Genomic DNA, 27,224 nt, shown 5'->3' with positions numbered 1-27,224 from the left:
GCAAAGGGAGCATCTTCCTCTCCTCTCGGTTTCCTGTTCGCTTGTGGAGCCGAGGAAGGCTGCGGCCTTTCCCCGCGTCCCATCGCAGAGGTGACATTGACCTCAAACCCCATCTTAAACTCCGGCATCAAACTTTTTGAGATCTGGTTACACACGGGCAGATTTTGCGGTTTCTTCTTATGATTTAAGATGCAGAGAGGAGGAGGAGGAGGATGGGAGGGGGAAAGATGAGGCCGGGGGTTTATTACCTCCACCGAGGAGCCTCTGTGATTGGTTGGTTCGTCTTTGTTAGCAGGATTATTCCAAAAAAGGCTCGATCTGAATCCAGGATTCTTCCCCATTGTTTGATGGGGGGTTAAAACTGCACCTTTCTTTTCATATCTTCACAAATGTGTGTCAAATTATGAAATGAGAGAAATACAGAGACTTGATGTTCTCCATAAAATACCGCAATCTAATCCAAGATTCAGATATCCTTCTCCGTGTCCTCCCGGGAGTCCGCTCATGCATTGTGCCGAGGAGATTTTCAGCCTCGGAGCTGTTGTGTTTTAAAACATGTCCCGGTTTTCTCGCCCCCAGCTCCGTGGTTTTGTTGTTGGGAGACAGAGGTGCCTGACGGGAGACTGACTCCTCTTCAAGGATCATTACAAGAGCTGACCCCGCAGGTGAGTACATGATTCATAATGTTATGATTTCCTGAAGGCTAATAATTATTATTATAATTGTATTTGTGTACAAATTGATTCATTGTTGAGCTTATAAAATGTCACATATAAAAGGCACACGCTCCTTCATATTTGCAGAAAATAGCCCGGATGTCGTCTTAAATGTCGCCAGTTATTCTTTTAGTTATACAATGTCAAACAAAGGCACTTTTGAAAGCACACTTGCAGCGTGACACCCACAGTTTAGTTGATTACAGTTTCCTTCACACAAGAAAGCATCTGTTTTACTTCCTCACTATTAATCAGACCCTTTGATGTGTACCATTAAATTTAAATCTCATACTCACTCAAAATCCCAGAGTACACAGCTGGGTTAACCCTGTGTTAGACTACTCAGATTAGACTGTGCTAGTTTAGCAATTTTCTCACACACACAGCACATTATTGTGAAGATGTTACTGTGAAAGAAAAAAGGGGGGGAAAGGGAAAACGTGACTCACTGTTAATGTTTCCCTCAAACTCCTTGGCACGTGTCCAATCCTACGATGGCGTCGGAGCGCGTATTCAAATCGGCTAGCAACGTGGCAGGAAGTATCGGAATAAAGATGCAAAATAGTCATATAACAAATTTAAATGAAAACTCAGCTGGCATCAATTTTGTTTATTTAAATGTCATGCAATGAAAGCTAATCTAAACTGTTATGTTCATATTTGTTTTTAAATGAGCTGAAAATCTTCTGCTCGGTATTAATTTGCTACCTGTTGAGTTAATGATTTATTGTTTTGGTGTTTCGTGCACAAAATCTCAAAACCAAACCACAAACTGTTCCACATACAGTAACTGTAAATCTAATATAAGGAGAATAGCACCACATCCTCACGTTTAAGGAGCTGTAACCATCCGTGTGCCTCATTAACCAGATAAGTGAGGAAATGAGGTTTTTTGCAGTGTTTAACCAAAATTTCACACACTATTGATATGAAAATGTTACTAATCACCAAGTCTCAAACCTATATGTGTATACTCTATATGTAAATATTAATTATATAACCGTAATAGATTTTATAGCACATGCTCACATTTAAGAAGGAGCAAACACAAAGAAAGTTCTGCATCTTCAATTAAAAAACAGGCGATCATGAATGTATCTGCAGATTAACTTTCCTTTCTGTCCTTTGCTTCAGTTCTTTTATTGTCTGAGCTTTAAAAAAATGTATCTCTGACTCGGTTTCGGTGCCACTTCTCTGTTTCATTTCCTCCGTCTCCCTGCTTGTTAGTCATCAGGCTTGTTGGTAGTTTCTGTGTCAATGCTTTACACCCATGAAAAGTTAATCCGTCCTTTGCAGCAGTCGCTGCTGGCTGATTTGTTTAAAGGACACCACAGCTATTTGTTTCCAGCAGAAGACATGTTAGTATTCCTCTGGTGTCAAGTTGCACTTTATTTGTTTGCTGATGAATGTGCAGCAGTGTCCCCGCAGCTCACATTTTTCATACGCAGGTATCCGCTTGAGTCATTTTAGGAGGAACAAAAGCACCACATGCCCGCTTGGCTCAGAGGCTAACACATGATCCTGCCTGTTTTCTTCACTGATTGGAGCTTTTAGCTGCGAACGCGGCGCCTCGCTGCCCTGTGTTTACACTTAGCGATGTCTGATTGAGTGGCTGTGTTTTCCAGAAGGGTGCATTTACAAAAACAAAACACTTTGTGCTCACTTTGACCTTCATCTTATCTGTTTGCTCTTTTTTTTTTCCCATCCCTTCTTTATGCGTGCATCCTTGCTCGTGTCCTCTTGTTTGCTTCCTTATTTCTATAGACATAAAAAACAACCAAGACTTTTTTTTGGCCGAGTTTATTTTAGGAATTTACACAGCAAGGCCAAAACCTTAAAGTAGTGTAGAATGACACCGAGGCAGCTGTCGGTGGCAACGGGGAGAAAACCTGTTAACAGAAAGAAACCTCAGACAGAGCCAGTGAAGACAACCTTTGGGCCTCAGCGGGGGCTGCTCCTTTTTAAAAAAAATCCTCATCATACTACCTCAGCTTTTGCAACTTCGTGCATTTGTTGAACTTCCTCTCCAGACTCCTCGAAGCTAAAACGTTTCCCAGCAGGGTTTAATTTTCTTGATGACCAAAGTCTCTTTCAGTCGTCTTGGTTCACGCTAAGGCAAATCTGCCTCAGCCAGCCCTGTGAGCTGTGCGCTGACCAAAAGAACGAGGTCAAATGGGTTTCCCTGCAGGGTGCCTGGGCTCAGACACCAAGGGGCAGCTCTGAGTAGAGTTCCTTCCTGTCCAAAGGATTCCTGGATGTCTACCTGAAGGTTTTTCAGGCATGCCATACTAGGAGGAGACTTCAGAGTAGATCCAGAACCCACTGGAGAGATTATGTGCTTCATCTGGCCTGGGAGAAACTTGGGATCCCACAGGAGAAACTGGAAAGTGTAGCTAGGAGAAAGCATGTGTGGAATACCCAGTTTAGCTGCTGCCACTGTGACCTGACTTCAGATAAAAAGAAGAAAAAGAGCAAAATGACAGATGATTGTTTTAACTTGATTATCTTGATAATCTGGTTGGAAGTACAGAAGTACAGAAGTATATAAAGGTATCGATAATTGTGGTTTGAATTCGTGCAGCAGCAGCAGCAGCAGCAGCACAGTTTGGGCCACATTTTGTGGTTTATATTGGCTCTCTTCTCTTTTGGCTGGATCCCATCTTGCAGTTGGAGAGACTCACTTTCCCACAACACTTCAGCCCAGTTAGACCGAGTCACTCATGCAGGTGCAGTCAGGCTGCTGTTATGTTGTTGAGTGATGCTCTGGAGACTGTTGAAGATTTTATTCTTAATTTAATTCTTAATTTAATTACGATTTTGTTGTCTTCCTGCTGCTCCTCTGCTTACCCAGCGTTCGGGCTAACGTCGGTTCCTCTGAGATGGTGTTACGGTGCCCTGTGATTTGGAGCTGTCTGATCTGAGTTCTGCAGGAATATGTCTTCATACAAGTTAAAGTTGCCAGTACTGTTTTAAAAATAAACAAAAATAAATTTATGGATGATTTTAACAGACTTTATAGGGTTATTGTGATATTATTAGTATTGGACATATTTGTCCAGTTATCATGTAGGATACAGTGACATGCATGGTTGGAGGCCATGATGAATTGCACTAGTCTTATCGGTTGGAGTAGATCAGAAACATACAGCTCCAGAGTTGAAAGGTGCAGGGAGCATGAAGATGCAAAGATTATAAAATCGGAAATAACAGATGCATAGAAAGCTTCTCTGCATCGTGGAAGTCCTGCAGCAGCCTGAGCACGTCGCATGGTAACTAAGGATTTGTTCTGGGTCACCTGATCCAGTCCCGTTCGTGAGCTTTACCAAAACGAAAGTTTGAAGCTGAACGTGAGAGTCGAAGAGAGAGTTTCTGTCCCACGAGTCCAAACTGGTTCCACAGGAATGGATTTTATTGCCCACTCAATGCAAATATTGTGCACAGTGACTGTGATGTTTGTTACTGCTCATGCATAAAGGAACGAGTGAATATTACATTCACTGCAACTCATCACATCCTTCTCCTAACAGTTATTTTTGTTATCGGTTAACCTGCTGATACTTTGACCGATTATTTCAAACAGTATCTGTTTCTGATGCCTGATAAGCTTGTTGGGATTCCCAGTGCAGTTCCTTATTTATGTTATACTGGTGTAGCCTCTCGGTTCATTATCTCTTAGAGCCCGTCCTTTTGATTGGCTGGCCCTGGTAAACAGAAGGTTTGGATAGTGGGTGGGATGCGTTATGAGTTCACACTGGTGCAGACTTGGTGTTGGGGGGACTTTTAACTCTTTTCCACATAAGTCTACTTCATTTAAAAGCCTTTAATGTGGTGGATCCTCCATTAAGATACACACACTGAGTGAAAGTGTGGATGCCCCCTCTTGTCAAATGGCACACCTCCAGCTGAAGGATGCTGAGAACCAATCATAACTGTAATTCTGTGTTTTGGCGAAAGATTTCTTTTTTGCAAACTGTTTAGCATCAGGTAGTTTAATTATTAATTTAAGTTTATCGCCTGATTACCATACAGTCAGGCATTCATCCCGACATGCACACATCAGAGGACTGGCGAGGCCGGCTGTTCTGGTAAAGGCCTTTCCATGTAGAGCTTTATATGTTGGTAACAGAATTTAAAAGTTGATTGTGAATTTTACTGGAAGCCTGTGAAGGGATGCAAGAATAATTAGACCATAAAAGTGTTTTAGACTTTCTGCGTGCACAAGTATGCTCGGATCTTGGTGAAGGGTAGGACTGAGGCTCTGTGCTGACATGTGTGACTCCACAGAGTCGTCCACAGAAATGCTGCACTGCAGTCGACTACAGCAGGCTTGACTTCTCATCCACGCTGTCCGCAGCAGAGTATGGTCCCTACCTTACAGGGCTAATGGCTAAATTAAACTCTCAACCCAAAGCTGATATAACTCTATTATTTTTAAATTTCTCAGTCTGTGTAGTTTCCCCACTGTGATGGTTAAATACATGTTTAAATCAGTGGAATATCCCTTTAAGTCTTTTTCTTGCACCTGAGAATAAATTCAGCGATCAGGCTGTTCAGATGTGAATAAATGAACATCCCACATCGACCTTGTCGCATCACTATCCTATCAGAATATGCCGTCGCAAGGACATTTTTTTTTTATCGTCAATTGCTCTCAGTGATGAATAAAAATGTGCTCAGAATATTGCCTCGCTCAGTAGTAGGTGGATTAAAAAAAAAAAGAGCTGAGCAGAGCAGCAGCATCGACTCCGTTTGCATTCCCCTCGTGGTTTCTCTCTGACAGCACCAGCGGCTGTGAGTCTGTGGAAGGAGCTTGCTGGCACTGCTGCAGCCCCGCCGGGACCCACCGAGCCTCCTCTCCTCTGCCCTGTCAATGAGCCTCTGTGTGCACTTTCAGGCCAGTCACAGCCTCTTATACCACCCCCATCGTGACAATACCGCAGTTCAGAAAGCAGCCAGAAGTAGCCTCCCTCCCTCCCTCACTCCCTCCTTCCCTCACTCCCTGTCTGTTAGTTCACCTCCCCCTCTCCGTGTTTCCCAAAGATGTTACAGCAAGTTTATCTCTGTAGTACCAACAAAAGGGCAATGAATATGTGGCTTACTTTCGATATAAATCAACACTGAGACCGAAAATGAATAGCAGCGAAGCTTTTGATGCTTTTCCTTTTCATTGATGATCTGCTAACTGCATTTCTTTGGGTTATGGATTGTTAGCTGGACAAAACGAGGCAGCTACAGCTGAAATATTTCACAGTTTTGAGACACTTTGTAGATGAAACAATTTATCTGCAGATGAATGAAGCAGAAAAGCAGTCGGCGAGTGCATCATCTGCCAAGGTCAGCGCTGCAGATCTGGTTCAAAATGTAACGAATTCTTCCTTTGCCCACCTTTTGGCTTTACTAGATTTTGTGTAGTCGTGCTGAAACCCCCTTAAAATTGCACAGTAAATGCCCACAATATGAGAAAGAAAACTTGTGCTTGGCAAGAAGGAAGAAAAATGTAGACCATAGAGAGAAAGGGAGAAAACACAAACAAGAAGCCAAAAGTTAGCATCATGGAGTGATGGTGTTTAAAGACATTAATAGTGAAAAGAAAGGGGAGTGGAGAGAAAATGGGCATCATGGGAAACCCCCCAGCAGCTTTATCCTATAGCAGCATAACTAAGAAATGCTTCTGATCCTGGTCTAACTATAAGTTTTATCAAAAAGGGAAGTTTTAAATCAGATCTTTAAAGCAGAGAGTGTTTCTGTCTCCCAAACTGGTTCCACAGGAGAGGAGCCTGAAAGCTGGAGGCTCTGCCTCCCATTCTACTTTTAGAAACTCCAAGAACCGCAAGTAAGCCTGCAGTCTGTGAGCGAAGCACTCTGCTGGGATAACATGATACTAAAAGGTTTTTAAGATGTGATGGAGGTTTGATCCTTCAGGACTTTGTATGTGAGAAGAAGGATTTTAAATTCAATTCTTAACAGGGAGCCAAGGAAGGGAAGCTAATGTGGGAGAAATACGATCCCGCTTTGTAGTCCAGATATTTCTGAGTGTGTTCAAAAACTGCATTAAAAGAGGTCTGTTAGTAAGAATACTTTTTTTTTTTTTTTAAATGATGTGAACACATTAGCCAAAATGCTGGGATTTTGTTTATCTGCTAGTCATTGATTAAAAGTGCAGAAATTAAAAAATAGAAGCCAATTTGTCATTAAATGATGGCTGATAGTTTAACTGTTTTCCACCTTGGATGACTGCCTGGGGTAAAAAGTTGTTTCTCTTTTCTGAGCTGAATAGTTTGTCAGATTTCAGGCCTGCTTCCAGAACAAAATGACTGCGATTATTAGAGAGGGTTATCTCTGCCTGTACAGTTTACTGGGGCTAAACTGGAAAATCCCAGAACTTATTCTGAAGGTCATCAGACCGCATGTGTATTGAATATAAAGGTCGTCAAATTTCGTCTTTATGGGGGAAAAAGAGTTAAAGTTTGCTTCTTTTTTTAAAACAAAGAATGTAAACAGATAATGGCAGCTGACGCAGCATGTCTGACATCAGTGGTCAATTTAGTTTCATAGCTGCATCAAACTACATCTACACCAGCCGCCTTCTGCTTTTGTGATGTTTGCAGTCGTACACAGAAAAAGCGGTCAGCGTCACGACAGTGAGTGAGCTGTTGTGGAAAGACTTTGTGGCATTTTTGTTTTGTCACACTTTATGAGGCGTATCAGTTGCAGCATCATTTTTTTTGTCCATTGTGACACAGTGTGCAAGATGAGATGATAAACTTTTTGTTCCAGTCTCAGACGCCCTATGTGGTCCAGATTAGATGGGCTGATATCGTGTATTTTGAACCGGCATTAGCGTTAGAGCAGAATTCAAGTTTCTTCATGTCTAATATGAGAATCTACCATTGTAACAGTGGATCCAGGTTACAGTTACAGAGCTACAGCAGCGTCTACAGCTGTGGGGATGCATGCCAGCTAGAGGTGTTAGAGATTCTGTCTAAATCCCCAACACCGTTCTTCTACTTTTTTCTAGTAAAAGCTCCCTCAGACTTTGTTACATCATACAATAACATTTGAAAAAGTGTCTTATTGGCAATAACCTGGATAGAAGAGCACACAGTGGATGACTGTCAGTCATGGATTGGCCTCCCCAGAGCCTGGACCTCAACATTACTGAAGCAGGGATCATCCTGACAGAGCACTGAACAAAAGCAGATAAAAAAAAAAAACAAAGAAAAGCTTTGAATGTCTTTTAAAAAAGCCTGGAAACTATTTCTGAAGACTATTTAAAGTACAAGAAAACTGCCTAAAAGAGGTCAGACTGTGTTGAATATTGACTTTTAGGCTTGTTAGAACTGTACAAACCTTAAACACTATAGTTCCATGTATGTTTGCACATATTTCAATAAGTCGCTGCACCTGTTTCCCATTATCTTAGGAAAATGTGATGAAATGGAAGGTGGGTCGAGACTTTTGCACAGCATTTAGGGGAAAAGCTGCTTCTGTGTTTAGCTTTATGGTAAATAATCTCTCTGTACAGTCTATAGCCGATTAGTCAATAGGCACACAATATATTTGCTGAGGAAAAAAATTTGATTGTTGATCAATTATTCGGTCATCGAACCTCAGCCTGGCTGCTTGTCGATGTGAAGATTTGCTGCTTTATGTCCCAAGAAGCTGAATACCGTAAATTGTAAAATAAAAATAAAAATGAGCGTAACTCGTTCTAACAGATGCTTCTTTGCTGGTGGCTTTTTTTTCGTTTTTTTTCCAGAGAGGCTTGTGACATTATCTGTGCACTTCAAAAGAAAAACCACAGCAGCCAAGGCAAAACCACATTTTCGTGTTATATTTAGAATCACTTTTGTTGTCTTTTGGTGCACACTGTAATTTCCATGTGAATGTTCGCAAACACACACACAGAGGGATGTGTGCATGCTGCTCCATCCTGCTGCCCGGAGCTTTGATGTGCATTAGTGAAGAGAAGATCTGGTATTTATAACCACTCAGCCATCCGTTTGACCTTGGATGCAGGAACGATACTAATATCTGCTTCCGTTCTTAGATGGGGTTCATTGATCATCCCTCCATTATACGTGTAGATTCGGCCGCGTGGAGTCGATCGCGGCTCAATAAGCAGCCTACACTTTGGATGGTGCTGCTCAGGTTTGTCAGTCGGCGTTCACAGCCCAGCGATGTTCGATAATCTTCCCGTAAACGCTTTGCAAACAGCTCCTGTTACACGAGGCCTGGTGGGTCTCTGCTGAGTTTTTATTTTTTATGTTTTTAAACTATTAGAAGCTACTGAACATTTCCAATCAGTGCTTTTAATTCTCTGTGCATTTGTTGAGTTCATATTTAAGGCTTGTTGTACTTCAATACTTGGGCCAATAACGTGACATTAAAATGATGCATTTTTTGGCACTTGACATTGGAGTTGGTGTCCACAAACATCTCTGCAATGTCTTAATATACGGTTCTAATCCATCAGTAACATGATGACACGTTTGTGAAACAGCTCACAGATTCTCAGTGTGTTTGTTTGTTTTTAAATGACTTCGGCTTCTCATCGTTTATTTTATAATGCAGCGATACAGCTTTTTCCCATGACCACCTTCAAGTCTGAGGCCATTGTTCTCAGCTAGAAAAGGGTGGAGTGGCTACTCCGGGTCAGGGATGCTTTGCTGCACCACATGGAGGAGTTTAAGTATCTTTTACATGAGTTAGGGAGGAAGAGAAGATGGCTATACCAGTCTGCTTGTCCAGAGAGGTGTGTGTGAAAGTAAAGCTGTTGATTTAAAGGTCAGTCTACCTCTCTAACCTCACCTATGGCCTCGAACTCCGAGCGATGACCAAAAAAATCGCTGATACAAACGATGAATTTTAGATTTCCCTGAAGGTCGGTGGGCTTCATCCTTAGAGATGAGGTGAGGAGTCATTTGTTAGGGACTCAGAGTAGGGCCACTACTCCTTCATATAGAAACCAGCAATCTGAGGTGGTTCAAGCATCTCCTGGGCACCTCCTGGGTGAGGTGTTGCAGGCGTGTCCTACTGGGCGGAGGGCGGAGGATACAGGAACTGGAGGAAGTTACTGGGCTTCTCTGCTTATGGGCTGGATGGATGGTATTTATAGGTTCATGTTAATCACTTTAAATTCTTCAGACTAGTCTCCTTTAAGCTCAGTGTAGGTCATTATTGCATGCTGCTGCTGTTTACCGGCTCCGTCTGAGTGCACCTCCTTTTGCTGCTCCTCACACACACTGTGTGTGTGACGTGTAGCTGACAAGAGACGGGTGAAGTGAAATAATAAAAATAACTGAGTTGACAACATAACGACGTGTTAGTGTAAGTGTAGTAAAACCCGACAAGTGTCAAACCAAATATAATGAAAGAAGAAGTGAGAGAGAGACAAACGGTCGTTCTTGTATCTTTTCAGCCACTCACTCGACCTCAGTTTGTGGTTAAGTGAAAAACTTTTATACAAATAGAAGTTGTTGATATATCAGCTTAAATTTCTCTAAACTGCTGACCTTTGCTGTTTCCTTCATGTTGCATGAGTTTCTCTGCTGCAAACTGTTTGTCACTCATAACCAATCCAGCTTTACAGCAACCAACTGGAGCTTTATAGCATTTTCTTCCAAAATAAAAGTCCCCCATTTTTCTCTGTTAATATTGTAGTGACAAACACACATTTTATAGAATATTGAAAGGGATACCCTCTCTTTAAGTTTAAAAACTAAAAAGTTACACCCCATCCACGTCCTTTTTTTTACTCGTCACAAACAAGGAAATACTTCATCTCAGTCACTGGTGGGAACAGCAAACCCAGTTTCATGCTGCAGGTGTCTAAAGTTAAATTATTTTCACTTTAATAAAGAAGTTTGGTAATAATTTTTCTCTTTCCGTCACTTTTTGCTGCACTCGGCATGAGTCTGTCAACAGGAGGGCGCAGTGCTGCGAAGCTGGAGGCGTGCAGCAGTCGCCTGGAGCTCTTCTTCTAACAGCTCACCGTGGCTCCTTCTCTGACTGTTACTAATGCAGAAATCTCAGACTGATTCACTGATGGCTGTAAGCTCACTGCTGACGAGCACCTCGCATTTCCTGTGGCTACTTTATAATGAGCATCAACTCGGGTTTCGATAGCAGCAGAAGAAAATGTTCTGTTTGCTTCAATGATGGCTTTTCTGGGAATGTCGCCGCCAACGCTAGTTGTTAATCCTTAAAATTTATAAGCTTTGCAATACTTTCATCATTAGCTTAGGCTAATCATTATCGTTGTATTACCTCAGCAGGCCATAGATGGTGAATCCTAGTCTCAAACTTCAGATTGTGGCCACTGCCGTGTTAGTTTGCAGAGGTCTGGATAGAGGATGGAGGCTACGGTGGAAGTCTGAGGACTGGGACTCAAGTCTGAGGTCCAGTCAAGTGGCCATGAGAGGAACTGCATTTGCACTCTTACACTGGCTTCATTTCTCAGCCCTCGACGTTGCAGTTTAGATTTAACTGGTGTTTTGTTTTGTTTTTTCAAAAAATGGCAGTTGTCACTTTATCAGCTAGTTGGTGATACTCTGCTGCATTTAGCAACCAAAACAAGAATAGAATAGAATAGAATAGAATAATCCTTTAATTGTCCTAAAAGGGGGAAATTTGGTTGTAACAGCAGCAAAAAAACACATATACAAACAGAACAGGACACAGGACATAGAACAGAAACACACACATTTTTTTACATATTTACATCATGGACAATAGTTACCAAAACAGAGTACTGTACAGTTATTAAAATTAAAGTACAGATAAGTGTTTAAATAGTCAAGAATATTTAGAATAATTGGAAAAGAACAGATTGTGTATTATAAAAAGTAGAAATGTAACTTCCAATAAGTTAGTATATATATATATATGTTGAAAACTGATTAAAAAGGAAGAATCAGGTGTAACTTTGTGTAAAAAACACTAATAAAGGAGTGGAAGGACATAGCTTTTACCTAACCATAGTCATCGGGAGTAAATCGTGTGTTTCTTTGGGACTATTTTCAGCCTTGGATTAATCCAGATTTGTTTCTCCGGTGAGTATTTATAGCAGCAGGAGGGTGTATATAGGGCTGACGGTAGAGAGCAAAGGCGTCACCCTGTATAACAGTAAGGGTGAAGTGGTGTGGATAGCGCAGTGAATATTACCTGAACTGTTTTGGTTGAATAATAAAGAAAGATTTCAAATAATACGACCTTACATGCCAACTTCAGGTTTTCAGGCTCAAAATATGTTTCAGGAAACAGAACTGAGGTTGGACACTGTGCCCTGAATATTAGAGCCTCTCTGCATGCGTTAAGTGCACACGGCGGTTTGTTTGTGTGTCACCTGTCCGTGTCAGGAAGACAGGAAAGTGTGCCAGGTCCTGATTGGCCTCCAGCCACAGAATCAGCCTTGTTTCATCCGCTCTAATGACTCTTTAAGATGTGGCTTTTGGATCTGGGTCCACTTTGTCACACCTACTTCCTGTCTCTCTCTCTCTCTGTACTCTGAGACACACCTGGAGCCGTGCCTGATGGACTGGTGCTCAGCCATATGCCCCGCAGTGTGCCATGCTCGCAGACTCGGGCAGCCGGTTTGCTCAGCATGGAGCTGCACGTCGATCTGTGGATTTACTGAAGCAGTGCAATATGGACACAAAGGCTTATCTCTGTCCAGAGTGTCTGAAACAACGCAGGATCCATGGATTAATGCATTTGTGGAGCGATCCTCGATATGTAGTAGGTACTGCGATGCGGAGGCAGTAACAGGCTGCTCACGCGTGGAGTGTAGAGGGCTTCACTCTGAAGTGGTGTTGAAACGAGACGCTGCTGCTGTCAGAGTACAGACAGAGTTTAATGGTGGTAATAACGTTAACGTCACTCCTGGAGATGAAAACAGGGTTTGATGTAAAACAGGCCTCGGTGCAGTTTACTGGTATCCCCGGTGTTTGTTTTGGTTTGCTTGGAGAGCCAGACGGGTGGAGTTTACAGCAACAGCACAAATAAGACGCAGGCAGCAGGAACTGAGACAACATGAAATGACTGATTGATTAACAGCAGTGTGTCAGACGTGACAATTTCATGGTTTCCTTTTTATTCACCATGCATACAACAAATCGGACGATAAGGGTTATTTTTAGTATTTATTGCTGGGCAGAAGTTGTTGAGTTGGTCTGTGTTTGGATTGTGAGTCGAAAGAAGTGCTTCAGTTACTTCACGACTCTTTAGTTTAAAAAAATATATGTAAATCGAACACTCTCTGTTTCATTGCTTTCAAATTACTCCACATCATCACCTGAGAGATTGCCAGTTAACATCACAACTGTCAGTTTGTCATTTTATTTATTTTTCTCTGTATTTTTTGACAGCTCAGAGCTGCAAACTTTAACATTTCCATTTCTGAAAGCACAGAAGGATGGGCTCAATCTTGCTGGTGCCTCATTATGACTTATTTTGGTCTACACTGTGTGATTTCTCCACAAATAAGATGAACTGTATGTAGACGCCCCACCGAGCGACTGACGTTTTTGGTCTCATGCTTTCAGATTAATCGTAATGTGGTAACAACCTTCATTTCTTGCAGATGAAAACAATGTCTGATGAGACAGAACAGAGAATGTGCGACGAGGATTTTGGTTCGGACGAGGAAGGCGAGGAGGGAGACGTGGAGTCTTACCTGGAGGACAACAGCAGCGAGCTCATGGACCGACTGAGAGAGCTGGAGGTGAGGGAGCGAAAGACTCGCCGTCCTCTTTGGGATCATTGACAACTCAAACCACCTCCACCAGTGGCAGCGACACACGTTTGTCTGCTGTTTCCCGTTAGTTCTGTGGAGATTTCTTACATACAAAAGCAACTGCAGGCAATAAATTGTCATTGATGTTGGTATTATTTTAGACCACACAATCTGGGCCATAAGAGACAATTCAAGCGGTCGTTTTGGGTGCACAGCTCTGGCTACATAAACCCAGATGTTGAATGTTGACTTTGTGAAGGCTTCAAATTGAAATTTAAAATGTAAAAATAAATCTAAAGGTGGTGATATCAAAGGAAAGAAACTGCTCACAAAGACTGCAATGATTTATTGATATTGATTTAAGTTTACACTTCTTTGCTAATGTTCTAAAGGACAAAGTTACAGTTATTCACTTTCTTGCTGATAGATGAGCACATTGCACACTCCAGTATAACTCTACAGGTAGCAGCTGGTTAGCTTTGACTGGAATTGCGGAAGCTACTCACCACCTAGCTCTCCTTAAAGCTAACAAAATCTTTTTGTTGGGGATTAGCAGGCTGCTTGAAGGAAGCTTGCCTTGATACGTTTATCGATGTGACATATTTACATGTGTCCACGTGGGTGGATTTTAAAATAAATTGTTGAGGGTGGGAAGGTAATATGTGGCAAAAGCACCTGTGTTAGTGCAGACAAACCAGTAGCTTTACCCAGACTTCCTGTCTTCTCTCAAATAAAATAATCTAACTATGTTTGACCAAAATGATTTAATTCTAATATTTTGCTTTCTGGAGCATTATTAGCAGAATGGACGCAGAGACACACGTTTAAAACTTGAAGATATATATTTGCTTTTCATTGGGACTTTAAGCCACAAAAAACAGTGTGAAAACAGCCAATTGACATTTTACTGTGCCTAATCTTGCATACTGTTTCTTGACTGGAATCAGTAACTTCCTCAGGCCTCTTCTGTTTGAGTCTTGGTAATAAGCTCATTACACCAAATGTCAAATGGCTCCTAAAGGCTTTGCTTCTAACAGGTTTTTCTGGTTGGATGATAATGAAAACATCTAAATTGTGTTTTATGTTACAACATCTGTTTTTTTGCATTGTAATGTTATATGTGGGAAATTACTGCACTGGACTGCAGTGGTAGTTTTGGTGTCTGCTGGGTACTAAGCATATACTGGGACCTTTGAATGTTTTTTTTTCATGTTTACATGATTTATTCATCATTTGCTTCGCAGGCAGAGAATTCAGCTCTCGTGCTGGCCAATGAGAGTCAGAGAGAAGCTTACGAGAGATGCTTGGATGAGGTGAGTCCACGATGAAAGTTATAAAATCTGCAAAGTCACTCACGAAACGTAAACTCATGTAAATGCTTTCTCACGCTATCAGGTTGCCAACCATGTGGTCCAAGCTCTGCTGAATCAAAAGGTAACTTAAAGTTAAATATCTATATTTAGGTTTGATTTATCTTGGATTATAGACTCAGCGCCATCCATCGTGTCTCACTGCTCTGTGTCTGTGAACAGGATCTGAGGGAGGAGTGCATCAAGCTGAAGATGTTGGTGTTTGACCTGGAGAGACAGAACCGAGCGCTGTGTGAGCTTTTTCAGCAGAAACTACCCAACCACCCCACCGCTCACTACCAGGTAACAAACTCCGTTTCTTCTCTATTTAGACAAAAAAATACTGAATACGTAACTAGAAATAACCGAGTTTATGAGATCTCTGTAGCTGCACTTTATTTCTGCTGCAGGCTGCACAAAGCTTAGCCGGCAGGCTGTGAGTGCACTGATGGTTCTGTTTCTGCTGGTGTGCATATTGCAAATTAAATGAGCTAGAGGCATGAGTCTGTGTGCAGAGCCATCTCTGCAGTCCACCAGTATGAAAGCATCAGATTCCCAGTGCAGAACTTGCAGAACACTAAGGAAAATATTTTTTTCTTCAGCCACTCCTATACTCATAACCTGCTGTGTTTGGAGCTGCTGGTAAACATAAAATAGAGGACTGAGTCTTTGTGCCGGACCATCTCTAAAGTCGCCTTTACAGCCGCAGGATTTCTAAGCGGCAAAGATTGTTGCATCAGTTGGAAAACAAAAGACATTTTTACCAAAGACTGTAACAGAAACCCTCCATTGTGTTTCTATAATTCCTGTGTTACGTATTTGTTACGACACACAGTATTAAAATGCGTCACTGTTCCTAATTTTCTGTCATGTATACATTTCATATATACTGTTTATACATGAAAATTATGAGGTCATTGTATCTACAAGTAATTCCAACAAGTAATTCCCTGTTTCAGACATTTTTTTTCTCCTCTTTTCTGTATGATGTCGGTCACTGATATGGTCATCTCGGGCACAGGGCTCTGGCTAAACGTCCACCTATTGTTCAAACTTGTGTTTGAGAATGTTGGCTTAAAGGGAGAGGAGATATAATGGCTCGTTTCAGAGAGCAGGTGCACCAAAGGCTCGGTATGAGATAAATGAAGATTATCTTGAAGTGTAAGAGTCCAATAATAATAATATAGACCTGGAAAACATTAAAGGTCCACCTTAAAAGAAGATTGCTGTGAAGCAAATGTCCCTTATGGTTATGGTTCTGTGTTCGTGTCACTATTGACAGTGTGTGAAGTAAAATCACAAAGCAAACACCTGAATCTAGAACCCAAGTGGCTATCAGCTGGACTGGATTTTATCCAGTACGTTTTTATGAGTTTGCCAGTTGTGGAGATTTAATGTCTGCTTTCTTTTGAATATAATGGAACTAAATGGCACTTTGCTGATATTTATTTATCCTAAGTCCCGAACTCTTCCACCAGCATGCATTGTTAATTTCTCTTTGATATTTGGGCTGATTGGGACGGGATGAATGTAAAAATAAAGACTTACCAGATTTTTTTAACCTAATTTTTATTTCTAAGAAAGATGAGAGCCACATATGAGGATATTCGTTTAAAATTTTGATGGAACAGTAGCAGTATAATGTCCTCATAAGTGGATATCGGGCCCTTGTAGAGCAAAATTGAGTATTCTGGTCTAAATAACCCAAAATGTGATGTCCACATATGTGGACGCCAGGTCCTAGGAGGTTAAAAAGCATGCATGCTTTTTGTTATGATGATCTGATTTATCAAAAAGACCTTGTTGTAAACACTTTTTTCTTTCTATAGTTTCCATTTGCCAACCAAAACAAGCACCCATGTAGCTAATATTACAGCTCAGCTGAGGGAAATGCACTCGATACCTACATCCTGTTGCACTGTTGCTGGTGGATGAGCAGCAATGCGCTTCCTTCAGCGATAAAGTTGGCAGATGTTATTTTGATAGAAGGAAAATAGTTGCTTTAGAAAACTAGTCACAATGAGTTTTGTATTGTTTAGTTTAGTTCAGTTTTTTATAAGCCCGGGTCATTATTTCTGGAAAGACACTGCTGCGGAGTATATTTTTAGTGGTCTGAACACCACTCGCTGAGTGCTTTTTAGCTCCATTATCGTCAAGAAACGGCACACGTCTTTGCCTTTGTTCCATATTTATCCCCCACTTGCCACCCTCTCAGTGCTTCTCACATTGCAAATCCATAATAAATAAAGTTAGAATTTTTCACTCGTCATTCTAACATGTCTTGTCTTTGCCTGCACTTCCTTCTTTCCTCAGCGTGGTTCTTAAATTATATCTTTACTTTGATTTCTTTTCTCTACCAGCCTTAACAGGCAGGACTGCACACTCAGTCAGTTTGCAGTTTGTCTGCAAACTGTCACAGCGGCGCTCATTTGAACTACTTTAACTGCTTAATAACGGAATTTAATAATTGATTATATTTTATTGGGGTTTTTTAATGCAAGGTATCCAATAATGTCTCAGTATATTTTAAGAACCTGTGTGTTAGTGCAGCGCTGAAGCTGCTGATTTTTCGTTATTTTTCCAACGACAGTGGGCCTGTACGGAGCTCGCTCTTTTCACCTGTACTCTAAATAGTTTCTGCCGATGCCAGGACAATGTAGCTCTCAGTCGTCTGTGTATATAATAGCCTGTAGCATATACAGTCTCATCATAATTGCCTCATGAATCTCCTGTTACAGGTTCAGGCGGGACCGCTCCCAGACTACAATGCACAGCTGCACAATGACTCGGCCAAACAGGTGGAGCCGGCACAGACTGAAGCACAAGCCAAGGTGACTGTTACAAACCATAAGAGCCTCTGAATCAGACAAAAATCCCCATCTGCGTGTGATGTTTGAACCGCTCTGACATTTGCTTTGCTTTCAACTATTGTGCTTTAAAAAAAGACTCCACTTCTAATCTCCCTCGCCCTCTTTCCTGTACGCATGCACTCAAAGGTCCCGATGAATTAAGCTGTTTGGCTCTCTCCGTGAACTGTATACTGATGGTAATCTGTGTCTGTCCACAGGGAAATGGCTACCGCACACAACATGCCTCGCCGGGCCCTCGTGGCCCCGCCGCCAACATGGAGGCCCTGTCTCCCTTCTTCAAGAAGAAAGCACACATCCTGGAGGTCCTGCGCAAGATGGAGGAGACAGACCCCCTCAAGTTCCACCCATCCACGACGAGCTTGTCTTTCTGCGACTACAGCCAGGTGCTCATGTCCACAGAGGCTGTTTTGGCTTCTGCGGACCCCCTCCCGCTGCAGTGCAAATCCCACCACACACACTGCCACTGCTCCTGCTCGGACACAGACACACACCAGCATGTGAATGGTGACGGAGCAGTGAAGTGTGAGGGGGGGAACACCTGCTGTTTACACTGCAAGAGGAGCCCAGAGAGCCCTCCAAAGCCATGCAACCATGTCTGTAGTCCTTCAAAAGCCACCCAGAGCCATATAGTTCCTGCAGCTGCTATGAGTGAATGTCACAGTAAGACCAGAGCGGGAGAGTCTAAACAGAGCACCAAGAATGAAGCCAACCAGCAACCAGCGGGCGCCGCCGCCCACTCATCCATCGCAGAAGCAGCCAGTCAGAATCTGGAAGGAGAGGAGGATAACTCGGAGCTAAACGCTAGTGCCTCTGAAGAGCTCACTGGTTTCTGTGCCACCTCCCACCTGCCTAGTTCTGCACAGGAGGCCCACTGTGACTTGGATACAAGCGATGGCGTTCCCAATGGTTTGGCGCTCTCATTTGGTGATGAACCCTCAGCCGTCCCTGAGAAAGACGGCACAGATCCGGAGGCTTCCTGTGTAAGAGCCAGCGCATCCGTCAGCCCCAGTCCCTCCTGTCTCAGCGACGTTAAAGCCGCTGCTATCAACTCCCCATCCAAACTGCTCAAGTTCTTAAAGATTCCCTCGATGGGGGAGAAGTCGCAGGCTCCCACCTCTTCTGTCCGCCTGAGCCCTCAGCTCACTCGCAACTCCAGGATCCCCTGCCGCACCAATAACTACGAGGTTTACCACTCGCCTGTTCCCACACGCAGAGCGACCACCACTGAGAGGTGCAGGCAGCCCCCTCCTCCACCCGCCCGGTCCGAGTCGTACCCCGCCACACACTCGGCACCAACTTCCCCTCCACAGCCCGAAGACACCTGCTCCCCACCCGCTAAGGAAATAAGCTATAGCAGCCTGTCTGCACCTAAACCCACTGTGGGCTCAAAGATCGGCGCTCCCTCCTCCTCACCCAAAGTTTCTCAGAGGGTCCCTCATTATGAAAATGTCTGTGACATGTCCATCGGCTCTAAAGAGGAGGAACCAACCCAAGGTCAGGAGAAAAGAACCACTCTTCCATCTCAAACTAAGGCAAACGCTGGTGAGAGGAAGCTTGTTAAATCGCTACCAGAAAGCGTCCTGAATCCCGCGCCTCAGCGAAAGCAGTCGTCCTCATCGACATCAGAGTCTACATCAGATGATGAAGAGGATTCAGACAGCCCTGTGTGGGTTAATCATCACAGCCTACCCAACTCCTCTGCCCTCAGCAAAGCTCAGAGCAAAACTAACTACTCACAAACCAGAGAGAAGCAGGATGGGCACACACGGGAGGTGAACATAGCGAGCTCTGAGGTCACTCAGGGTCCGCCTGCACCTCCAACCAGGAGGAGTGACTCCTCGTCCATTCCCAAGAGGCCTACGGTTGGGGCGCCGAGATCTCAGGCCGACTCGAGTCACCACGCTTTCAAAGACAGACTGGCTGCGCTCGGCAAGCTGAGGAGCTCGGAGGATTTACAAGGCGGCCTCAGGCCCACTGATGCGGTGAATGAAGGCACCTACGGAGAAGAAAGAGGCAAGACGGCAGAGATCCACAAGGAGGAACAGAGACATTCAAAGTTCACAGACTCTTCGGACGGTAAGCCTAAAGGTAGCAGTGGTGGTTTGAAGTATCCGGGGTCATCTCAGCTCTATGAGCAGCCAGTAAAATCTTCTGGTCCCGCACTGGTTAAACAAGAACTCTGTGTGACCAAGCCAGAGGGACCGAAGAGTAAAATGGGCCTGCCGTCACCCAACACAGATGCTCCCCAGGTACTACGCAACAACATCAAGTGTCCTGGCTCCCTGAATCTGGCCTACAACGTTAAAGCCAGCATCGCTCCTCACAGTAGCAACAGCCCCAACAAAATCCCTCCAAAGTCACCGTCCAAACCTTGCCAAGGCCCGTCCGTCCACAGAGGGGGCAAGTCCGCAGAGGCCCCGCGTTACTCGTCCAAGTCAGAGGAGAGGACCAAGATCAGCGGGAAAGGGAAAAAGAATCCAATGTACGGAGACAGCCTCCCGCCTCCTCCTCCGAGACCTCCGGCATCTGAGGTGGAGAAGCCGTCGCTGCCGGTCTCCACCCTGCAATCCGCCATCGAGCAGAAGGTGATGAAGGGCATCGAGGAGAACGTGCTGAAACTTCAGGAGCAGGACAGAGGAGGGCAGGGCGGAGAGGTCAAGCAGAAGGCCTCCAACGGCATCGCGAGCTGGTTCGGCCTGAAGAAGAGCAAACTCCCCGCGCTGAGCCGCAAGACCGACGGCACTAAAGCAAAGGAGGAGAAGAAGGAGTGGAAGATAAACATTCCCTCGGTCGGCAGGGACTCTGTGAAAATGGCCTCCAGGTGTAAAGAAGGCGTGGAAGGTCTGAACATCTCGACTCTGATGGAGAAGGCTGAGGGGCTGAGGAGAGCCCTGGAGGAGGAGCGGGCCTATGTGGAGAGATCAGGCAGGGGTCACTCGTGTGAGGTGGTGATGGATCAAGCTCAGGGACAGCTGGCGGTCATGTACAGGGGAGCGCGCTCTGACAACTTCATGCAACAGCTGCTAAACAGGTGAGGACTCAAGAAAGGACATCAGAGATGTAATATTTTAAGAAAGTACACTTCTTCTTTCTTCCTGGCAGAGATGTAAGCCGCTTTTAGTACATGCAAAATCAATTATAGATGTTGGTCTCAACTCAAGAATTATTTTCTGTAGAAGCCAAGTAGCATTTGAATACTAATCGCAAGCACCAGCCTGGAGCAGCTTTTTGCATATGTATATATATCCAGGGATTAAGATCACTGTAAACATCCTTTAAAACAAGAAACTGCTGAAATACGACAACTTGCACTGAGTGCTGGGAGATTTTATTTAATGTTAGTCTTTCAAAAAAAAGTTAATCAGTAATAATCTGACCAGCTCCCCTTGTCCTTTTTATTTATTAACTTTCATTAATACCACATACCTTGAATAATGAATGAAAGGTAGCCCAGTCTTCTGCCTAGTAAATGATGAAATTCACGGTGCAGACAGTGCAAGTGTCCTCCTGCATGCTGATGACGGTCATTAATTAAATACGTTTTAAAATCCATAATTAATGCAGGAAGAAAACAGGAAACTTTCCACTGAGCTATATCATGAATCTTTCCCAGCGTTTTCCAGCAGTGACAGCTCTTCCTCTCCTACACCAACTATCACATGAATGCTGCTTTTTATGTAAAACGTCTTCAATGTCTAAATAAAGGAATCAAAGACGTCGTCATTATTTTTTTTTAATCAGCCTGTGTGTGGTTTAAAAACAAAACAAATCCAAGCTGTGTAAACCATGTACAGCTAGAGCCCACTTCCTTGTATGTGTGCAAAGACTTGGCCAATAAAGCCGTTTCTGACTCTAAATGTAGAGTGGACGGAAAGGAGATGATCAGCGTGCCCCAGCGACGGCTGTCGTTCGACTGTAAGACGTCGAAGCCGGTGTTCACCCAGCAGAGCGACATCATCAGTCACACCACCAGTCACGACGACATGGAGAAGGTATTTCTTTACTTATTAATCTGCAGTTCAGAGACTAACAGAGTTTAAAAGAAACCTGAGGGAGGACATTAAAAACGGAGCTCTCTTTCATCGAGTCGAATCTGTTTACACTGAACCGACTTTCAAGTCTAAACCTGGCATCTAATTTTTTAGACTTGTCTCCTGCATTGAGATTTGAAGATTTCCGCACAGTCACGGCTCTTTCTGCATCTCTGTTGTTCTTTCATGCAGGGATCAGAAAGAATCGGCAAGATCACATCAGATGAAAACCTCGCAGATTCAGTTCACTCTCAACACTTTGCAGGTAAGATAAGTCTGCCGGGAGTCTAAAAAGGTTTGCAGCCTTTGTGGAGGATCAAAATAGACTTAGGTGGAAGTCACAGGGAAGTAAGGTTAATAAGAAATTCACAGAGAGGAAGGGAAGTAGGTAAATTAAATGCAAAAAAGAAAGAAAAGTGATAACAATATAAACTATGTGTACGTTCAGATGAAAAATGAAACTATTTTGAGTATTTCTGCTACTTAATCTTTCATATATCTACCCTGATACATTTTAGAGAGAAAATATTGCACTTTTAATATAAAGTTGCTATTTACTTTGCTTGTGCGCAGTGGCCTAGCTTAGCTTCACACCAACAGGATGCAATATTAAAATGTTGCTTTTATGATAAGGAATATGGAAATAAACACTGCTACTGTGATCCTACGAGCCCTTCCTCAGATTGGAACATTTTACCAAACTTTGCTGAACACATTTCGATGTTATGCAATAGTATTAGAGCTTATATAATATTAGATATTATACATTTTAAATATTATAAATATTGTCCCATCAGAGGTGAATGGGGATCCTCTACACCAGCTGAAGGATATTGAAGACTTACACAGTAGTCCAAAGACTTTCAAAATAAAAGAATTTGAACTAGTACCTTCCAACGGTCAATTAATTTTGTTTATCTTTTCGTGTCATCCGGGCTTCACATTCACAGTAAATGGATTGTGTTTGTTGCTTTCTCCTTCTCTGAGGACAGGATAGGGCAGCTGATGATTGCATTGAAAACTTGAGTATTAAAAAAAAGAAATATGGCGATTAGACATATCATTTTACGATCAACTTCAATACCTCTGTGAAATAGGTATCTCTCTCTAAACCACAGTAGATAATGTATTAATCCCCAATCATTTAATATCTGTACTTTTCACTGAGTACTTTTATTTTTTATAATTTAAGCATGTTTTTTGTAGATAATAATTACACACTTTTCCTTAAGGACTTTCAGTATTTTTGCGGTATTATTTGTGTAAATGATCACACATTCAGGCACTGAGAATCAGCGATGCTCCATGAGGGCGTGACTGAAACACTGAGGGGAAATAAGCTGCCTCACACCTTTGTTAGCATATCAAAGGTGAACAAACAGGGCACACCCCCGAGGGGAACTCATTCTGAGGCTGCAGTAAAAGATCAAATAAATGAGGACGCCACCAATTTACACATTTGCTTTGTGAAGTTTTTTCTTTTTTTTTTTTTTCTTCTAAATTCTTAAATTATGCAAGCAGTTCATTAATTCACATTTGCTGAATCTCCCTCCCCCGTGTTTTTCCTCCGCAGGCTCCGGTGCTTCCACCTACACCCTGGACAGCGGCATCGGTACGTTCCCTCTGCCCGACTGCAGTAGCGGTGTAGCTGCACGGGGCCTGTCTAAGACGAAGGGCGGAGCCGAGCACCACTCCGGCGGTGGCTCCCCAGGGAGAGCCGGACGGCGAGCTCGCACCCTGGACAGAGAGCTGACATCACAGGAGGACTGCTACGCTCCACACAAGCAGCTGATTCCCACCATTCAGTACGGGTCCGTGTTGGAGGGAAGAGGCTCAGCCGGCGTCATCCGCGAAGGTGTCAACACTCCGCCCCACTTAGACATAACAATAACAGATGGAAGAGGTCAGGTTGTTGGACAGTGTTACTTAAATGGGATCTGTTACGCCGATTCCCAGCCCTACGTTCATGTGTTTTAGGATGGTATGAGTGTAAATAAAAGCATAAAGAGGACACTAAGAAATATAGAATTATAAAGGAAACAGTATTAAAGAACTTTTATCCTCCAGAAACCACCAATATCCCTCTTAAATGTTTAGCTGGTTCATTTTGGGTCAAACCTTTTCTCTGCAAAGCCATGAAGCTCCAGTAGCATGGTTACAAAACACATTTATTCCCTTTTGTAGTAACCATTTTAGCCTAACACTTAAACAGTTTTAACCTTCCTCATGTTGGGAATTTCGACAAGTACTTGTGCTCTTAAATTCACTTCAGTAATAACCCACGGGAGAAAATCCTCGGCACAAGAAACACAAACTCATCTTTATTTGTTCCATCTGCAGACAAAGAGGCACATGGAGGGAACATGTTTTCGCCTCGCTCCAAGACTTGGACTTTCCCCAACCTGAAGACTCCAGCAGGACCTGCGGAGGTGTACCTGGCAGTGGAGGAGGAAGAGGAGGAGGCGGTATCCTTTGGATCACCATTCAGAGGGGTAGGCATACTGTGGTTTTACTGTTATTCAAATGCACCTTTTATCGTCTTCAAACGAAGTTGTGAGGACTGTTTTGTAGCACAGAAAGAGCTGCTGATGTACTCAGGCATAATGGACGTATTTCATTAACTAATGGTGAGAAATAACTGAAGAATGCAAAGATTTCTGATAGCTAAGGTCATGTGGAATCACCGCCTTTACTGTATGTTTAACAGCATCCACAGAAACCAACAAAAAGCCCTTCCTGAGTCAGAAAAACTCCTGACCGATGAGCTAATTTTTCTGTTTTGGTGCGCACATAACATCTGCACAAGACTCTGGTTCTGAGTCCACAGCAACATTTTTTTATTTATTTTTTGCAGTGGAAGCATCCATGACCTCATTTTCAGAGCACTTGTTGTTGCTAGGTTACAGAACTACGGTGGCCCTGAGGGGCATAGACGACAACAACAAAGGAGAAAACACAACGACGTTTCACTTTACGGGAAAGGTTAGGCACGGCACTTCTGCTGTTTGGCTGATCAATCAAGAGGTTATACTGTTGGTTGGTTTGCGACGCAGAAATCTCTTCTGCCATCAAATTAATCAACGCTTTTTTTTCTCGCTTCTACCTGCAGTGCTTGAGAGCAGCTGTGCACGTGTCAGGAGTTTGAAATCGTTTCCTGTTTTTACTGTGGTGAAGAAATTTCAATCTTTTGTCAGTTTTATCAGTTCCGGTGTTTGGAACACCTCTGCAGGGTTAGAAGCAACATTCAATTCAAGCAACACATGAAGAAAATGCTTTTGTTCGTAGATCATAAATAACTGGCTGGTCAGTAACGACCACGATCCTCTACCACGACTGACTATTGGGCCTGGAAGTGCTTTGGAAATTAATTTATTTCACTAATTTCAATTTATAATTATTGTAGCAAAAAAAATTTCACATTATCAGTAATAATGTGATATATCATTAGCAGTTTTTTGTTATTTTATTTCCTGTCAGTAAACATCATTATGAGCTTTATTTTATCCATATAACTTTATTACTTTACTATCATCCCGGACAAGGCCCCAGTTACAGGCCCTTTCTAGGGAAAAACGTCACAAAGAAGTGTTGCACAAAAACCTTGTGATTGCTATGGTTGCTAGCAGATTGCTGCAGTTACCCATCCTCATGAAAGACATCGACTTGTCTGCAAATCGTATCTAACTAATTACTGCAACGCAAACAAGAAAGGGAGACTGTTCGCCTTCAAATTAAAAGCTGTACCTTACCGATTAAACCAAAGACGCCGCTTTTGCTTTGACTGAGTTTCTGGTTTGTGTCACACAGTCTCACAACCACTTAGTGAGAAATTACAAGTGTTTGCAGACAAGTTGGCATCTTCTATACACAATACAATGACTGTGGGAATCTGCTAGCAACAAAAGCAATCATAATGAGGTTTTTGACACAATACATGACAGCCAGTAACCCCTTGTCAACCAGTGGGGGAATAGTATTTTTTTCCTAGAGACCAGAAGTTTCTCAGAGGTAACTGACCTGACAAGGTTACATTGATATACTGATATTTTTATATTGATATTATTAAGCATTATTATTGATACTATGAGTTGATTCTGCTACCATAGTTGCTATTCTCCACAACTACTCACCACACACATCCCCCCCCTAATAACTGGTCTCTAAGCCTACATGACTGCACTAAACTGCAGTGACTCAATCAGACCATCCACAAACCTGAATAGGCTCCTGTGAGTCAAGGTGCAGGGCACAGTAGCACAGTTCCACAGAGGAGCTACTGTTTACCCAAATGTTTGGAACGCACACAAAAGGTGAGGAGCAACAAGAGGAGACAACAACTCAGCAAAGTAATGACTGTTTAACTGCGCCTGTATGACTAACAGTCTAATATACTGAGGGTTGTTTTTTGGGGGAGGGCGTTGTGGGAAACTGATTTCTGTTTGCATTTTATAGAAATGCTGTTGCTGTTAACTGTAATTGTCCTGCCATTGGAATGTTTACTGTATTGTCAAGTGCATACTTGTAACATGACAACCTGAATATAGTGACAGCCTTAGTTGACGGTGTTTCAAGTCCCAGCCTGCCTTGATTTCGATCAGCAGGTGAAAGAGAAGTGACGTTAACAAGTGTAGCACCGTTCCGAAACTATTTCACTGACGGCGTAAACTGGGGAAAGATAAAAGCTGAGGACTCCATGTGTCACTGACGCTGAGCTTTTTATAGAAAATTGTGCAAAAAACACTTCCTGTGGACACAAGCTCTTATCCTCCGCTGATCAAGACAACTCAAAGAAGATCAATTTTTCATCTGCAGTGAAACTCAAACTACCAATCCCAGCTTTGACTAAGAAACTGAAGAATAAGAATGCAGAGACTAGAGACTAGTCCTTAGGAAGAACAACCAGAGAAGCTTTGAAGGTTATTATGCTTTCGTTAACGAGTGTTTAATGAGAATATTATTCTGTACTTAATGAAAAGTGCTTAGCAAGAGCATGAGAAAAGGACTTATCTGGGTCACTTACAGGCTGAAATCCTTTACAGGCAGTAAAAGAAGGGATACATTTTTAAATCTGCACTTACATCTTACATAATGTAAAAAAACACAGAGCCACATTCTCCCTGTACAAATTATTCATCAGCTGAATATTAAAAATTTACAGTTGGATGAATCCTGTAACCCACTTTTTTAGTGTCACCTGAAGGCGTTACATAAGACAACAGCACATGACCTTAAATGTTTCCCATCCTTCTGCTTCCTTTCAGAGCACGAAGGCCAGCGGCCCCTCCTCCAGCCGGGTGGTTGATCCAGGCAGCCTGCCCGTCCCCGCCCAATCGGGCATGAGCCGCCGGGGAAAGACGCGCACACCCAGCGTCCCCGAGATGAGCCGGGAGGCCGGGCTGGAGCTGCTCAGGGAGCGGCCAGAGGAAGCCCTATCCCCAAGTCGCCCTCAGGTCCTGGAGACTCCAGAGTCTCTGAGCGATTCTCTGTACGACAGTCTGTCATCCTGCGGCAGCCAAGGATGA

At 43.1% G+C, this 27,224-nt stretch overlaps 1 protein-coding gene across 2 annotated transcripts; it reads left to right on the top strand.

Annotated features, from left to right (window-relative positions):
* Positions 1-619: 619 nt before the first annotated feature.
* nckap5l (NCK-associated protein 5-like) lies at positions 620-27,224 on the top strand. Of its 2 annotated transcripts, none has more exons than XM_085344872.1 (12): positions 620-665; positions 13,300-13,440; positions 14,697-14,765; positions 14,848-14,886; positions 14,985-15,104; positions 17,540-17,632; positions 17,869-20,702; positions 21,534-21,663; positions 21,895-21,967; positions 23,276-23,557; positions 24,043-24,194; positions 26,964-27,224. In XM_085344872.1, exons 2-12 carry the CDS (start codon positions 13,300-13,302, stop codon positions 27,222-27,224), a joined length of 4,194 nt encoding a protein of 1,397 aa, XP_085200998.1. In that variant the 5' UTR covers positions 620-665. The 2 variants fall into 2 exon arrangements, with proteins under 2 accessions (XP_085200998.1, XP_085200997.1); XM_085344871.1 differs by lacking the exon at positions 620-665 and adding an exon at positions 12,288-12,455.

The sequence above is a fragment of the Diplotaxodon limnothrissa genome, linkage group LG20, assembly GCF_057381915.1.
Source record: "Diplotaxodon limnothrissa isolate DT_005_m linkage group LG20, D_limnothrissa_male_GT1.1, whole genome shotgun sequence".
Taxonomy (NCBI): Eukaryota; Metazoa; Chordata; class Actinopteri; order Cichliformes; family Cichlidae; genus Diplotaxodon; species Diplotaxodon limnothrissa.
This window is presented reverse-complemented; position numbering and strand designations above follow the sequence as displayed.

Bases quoted from the DNA above. Each gene is read 5' to 3' on its own strand.
- nckap5l (XM_085344871.1), top strand. From the start codon at position 12,288: ATGCTCGCAGACTCGGGCAGCCGGTTTGCTCAGCATGGAGCTGCACGT. The intron at 20,703-21,533 runs GTGAGGACTCAA...CTCTAAATGTAG, and splicing joins ATGCAACAGCTGCTAAACAG to AGTGGACGGAAAGGAGATGA. The intron at 21,664-21,894 runs GTATTTCTTTAC...TCTTTCATGCAG, and splicing joins GTCACGACGACATGGAGAAG to GGATCAGAAAGAATCGGCAA.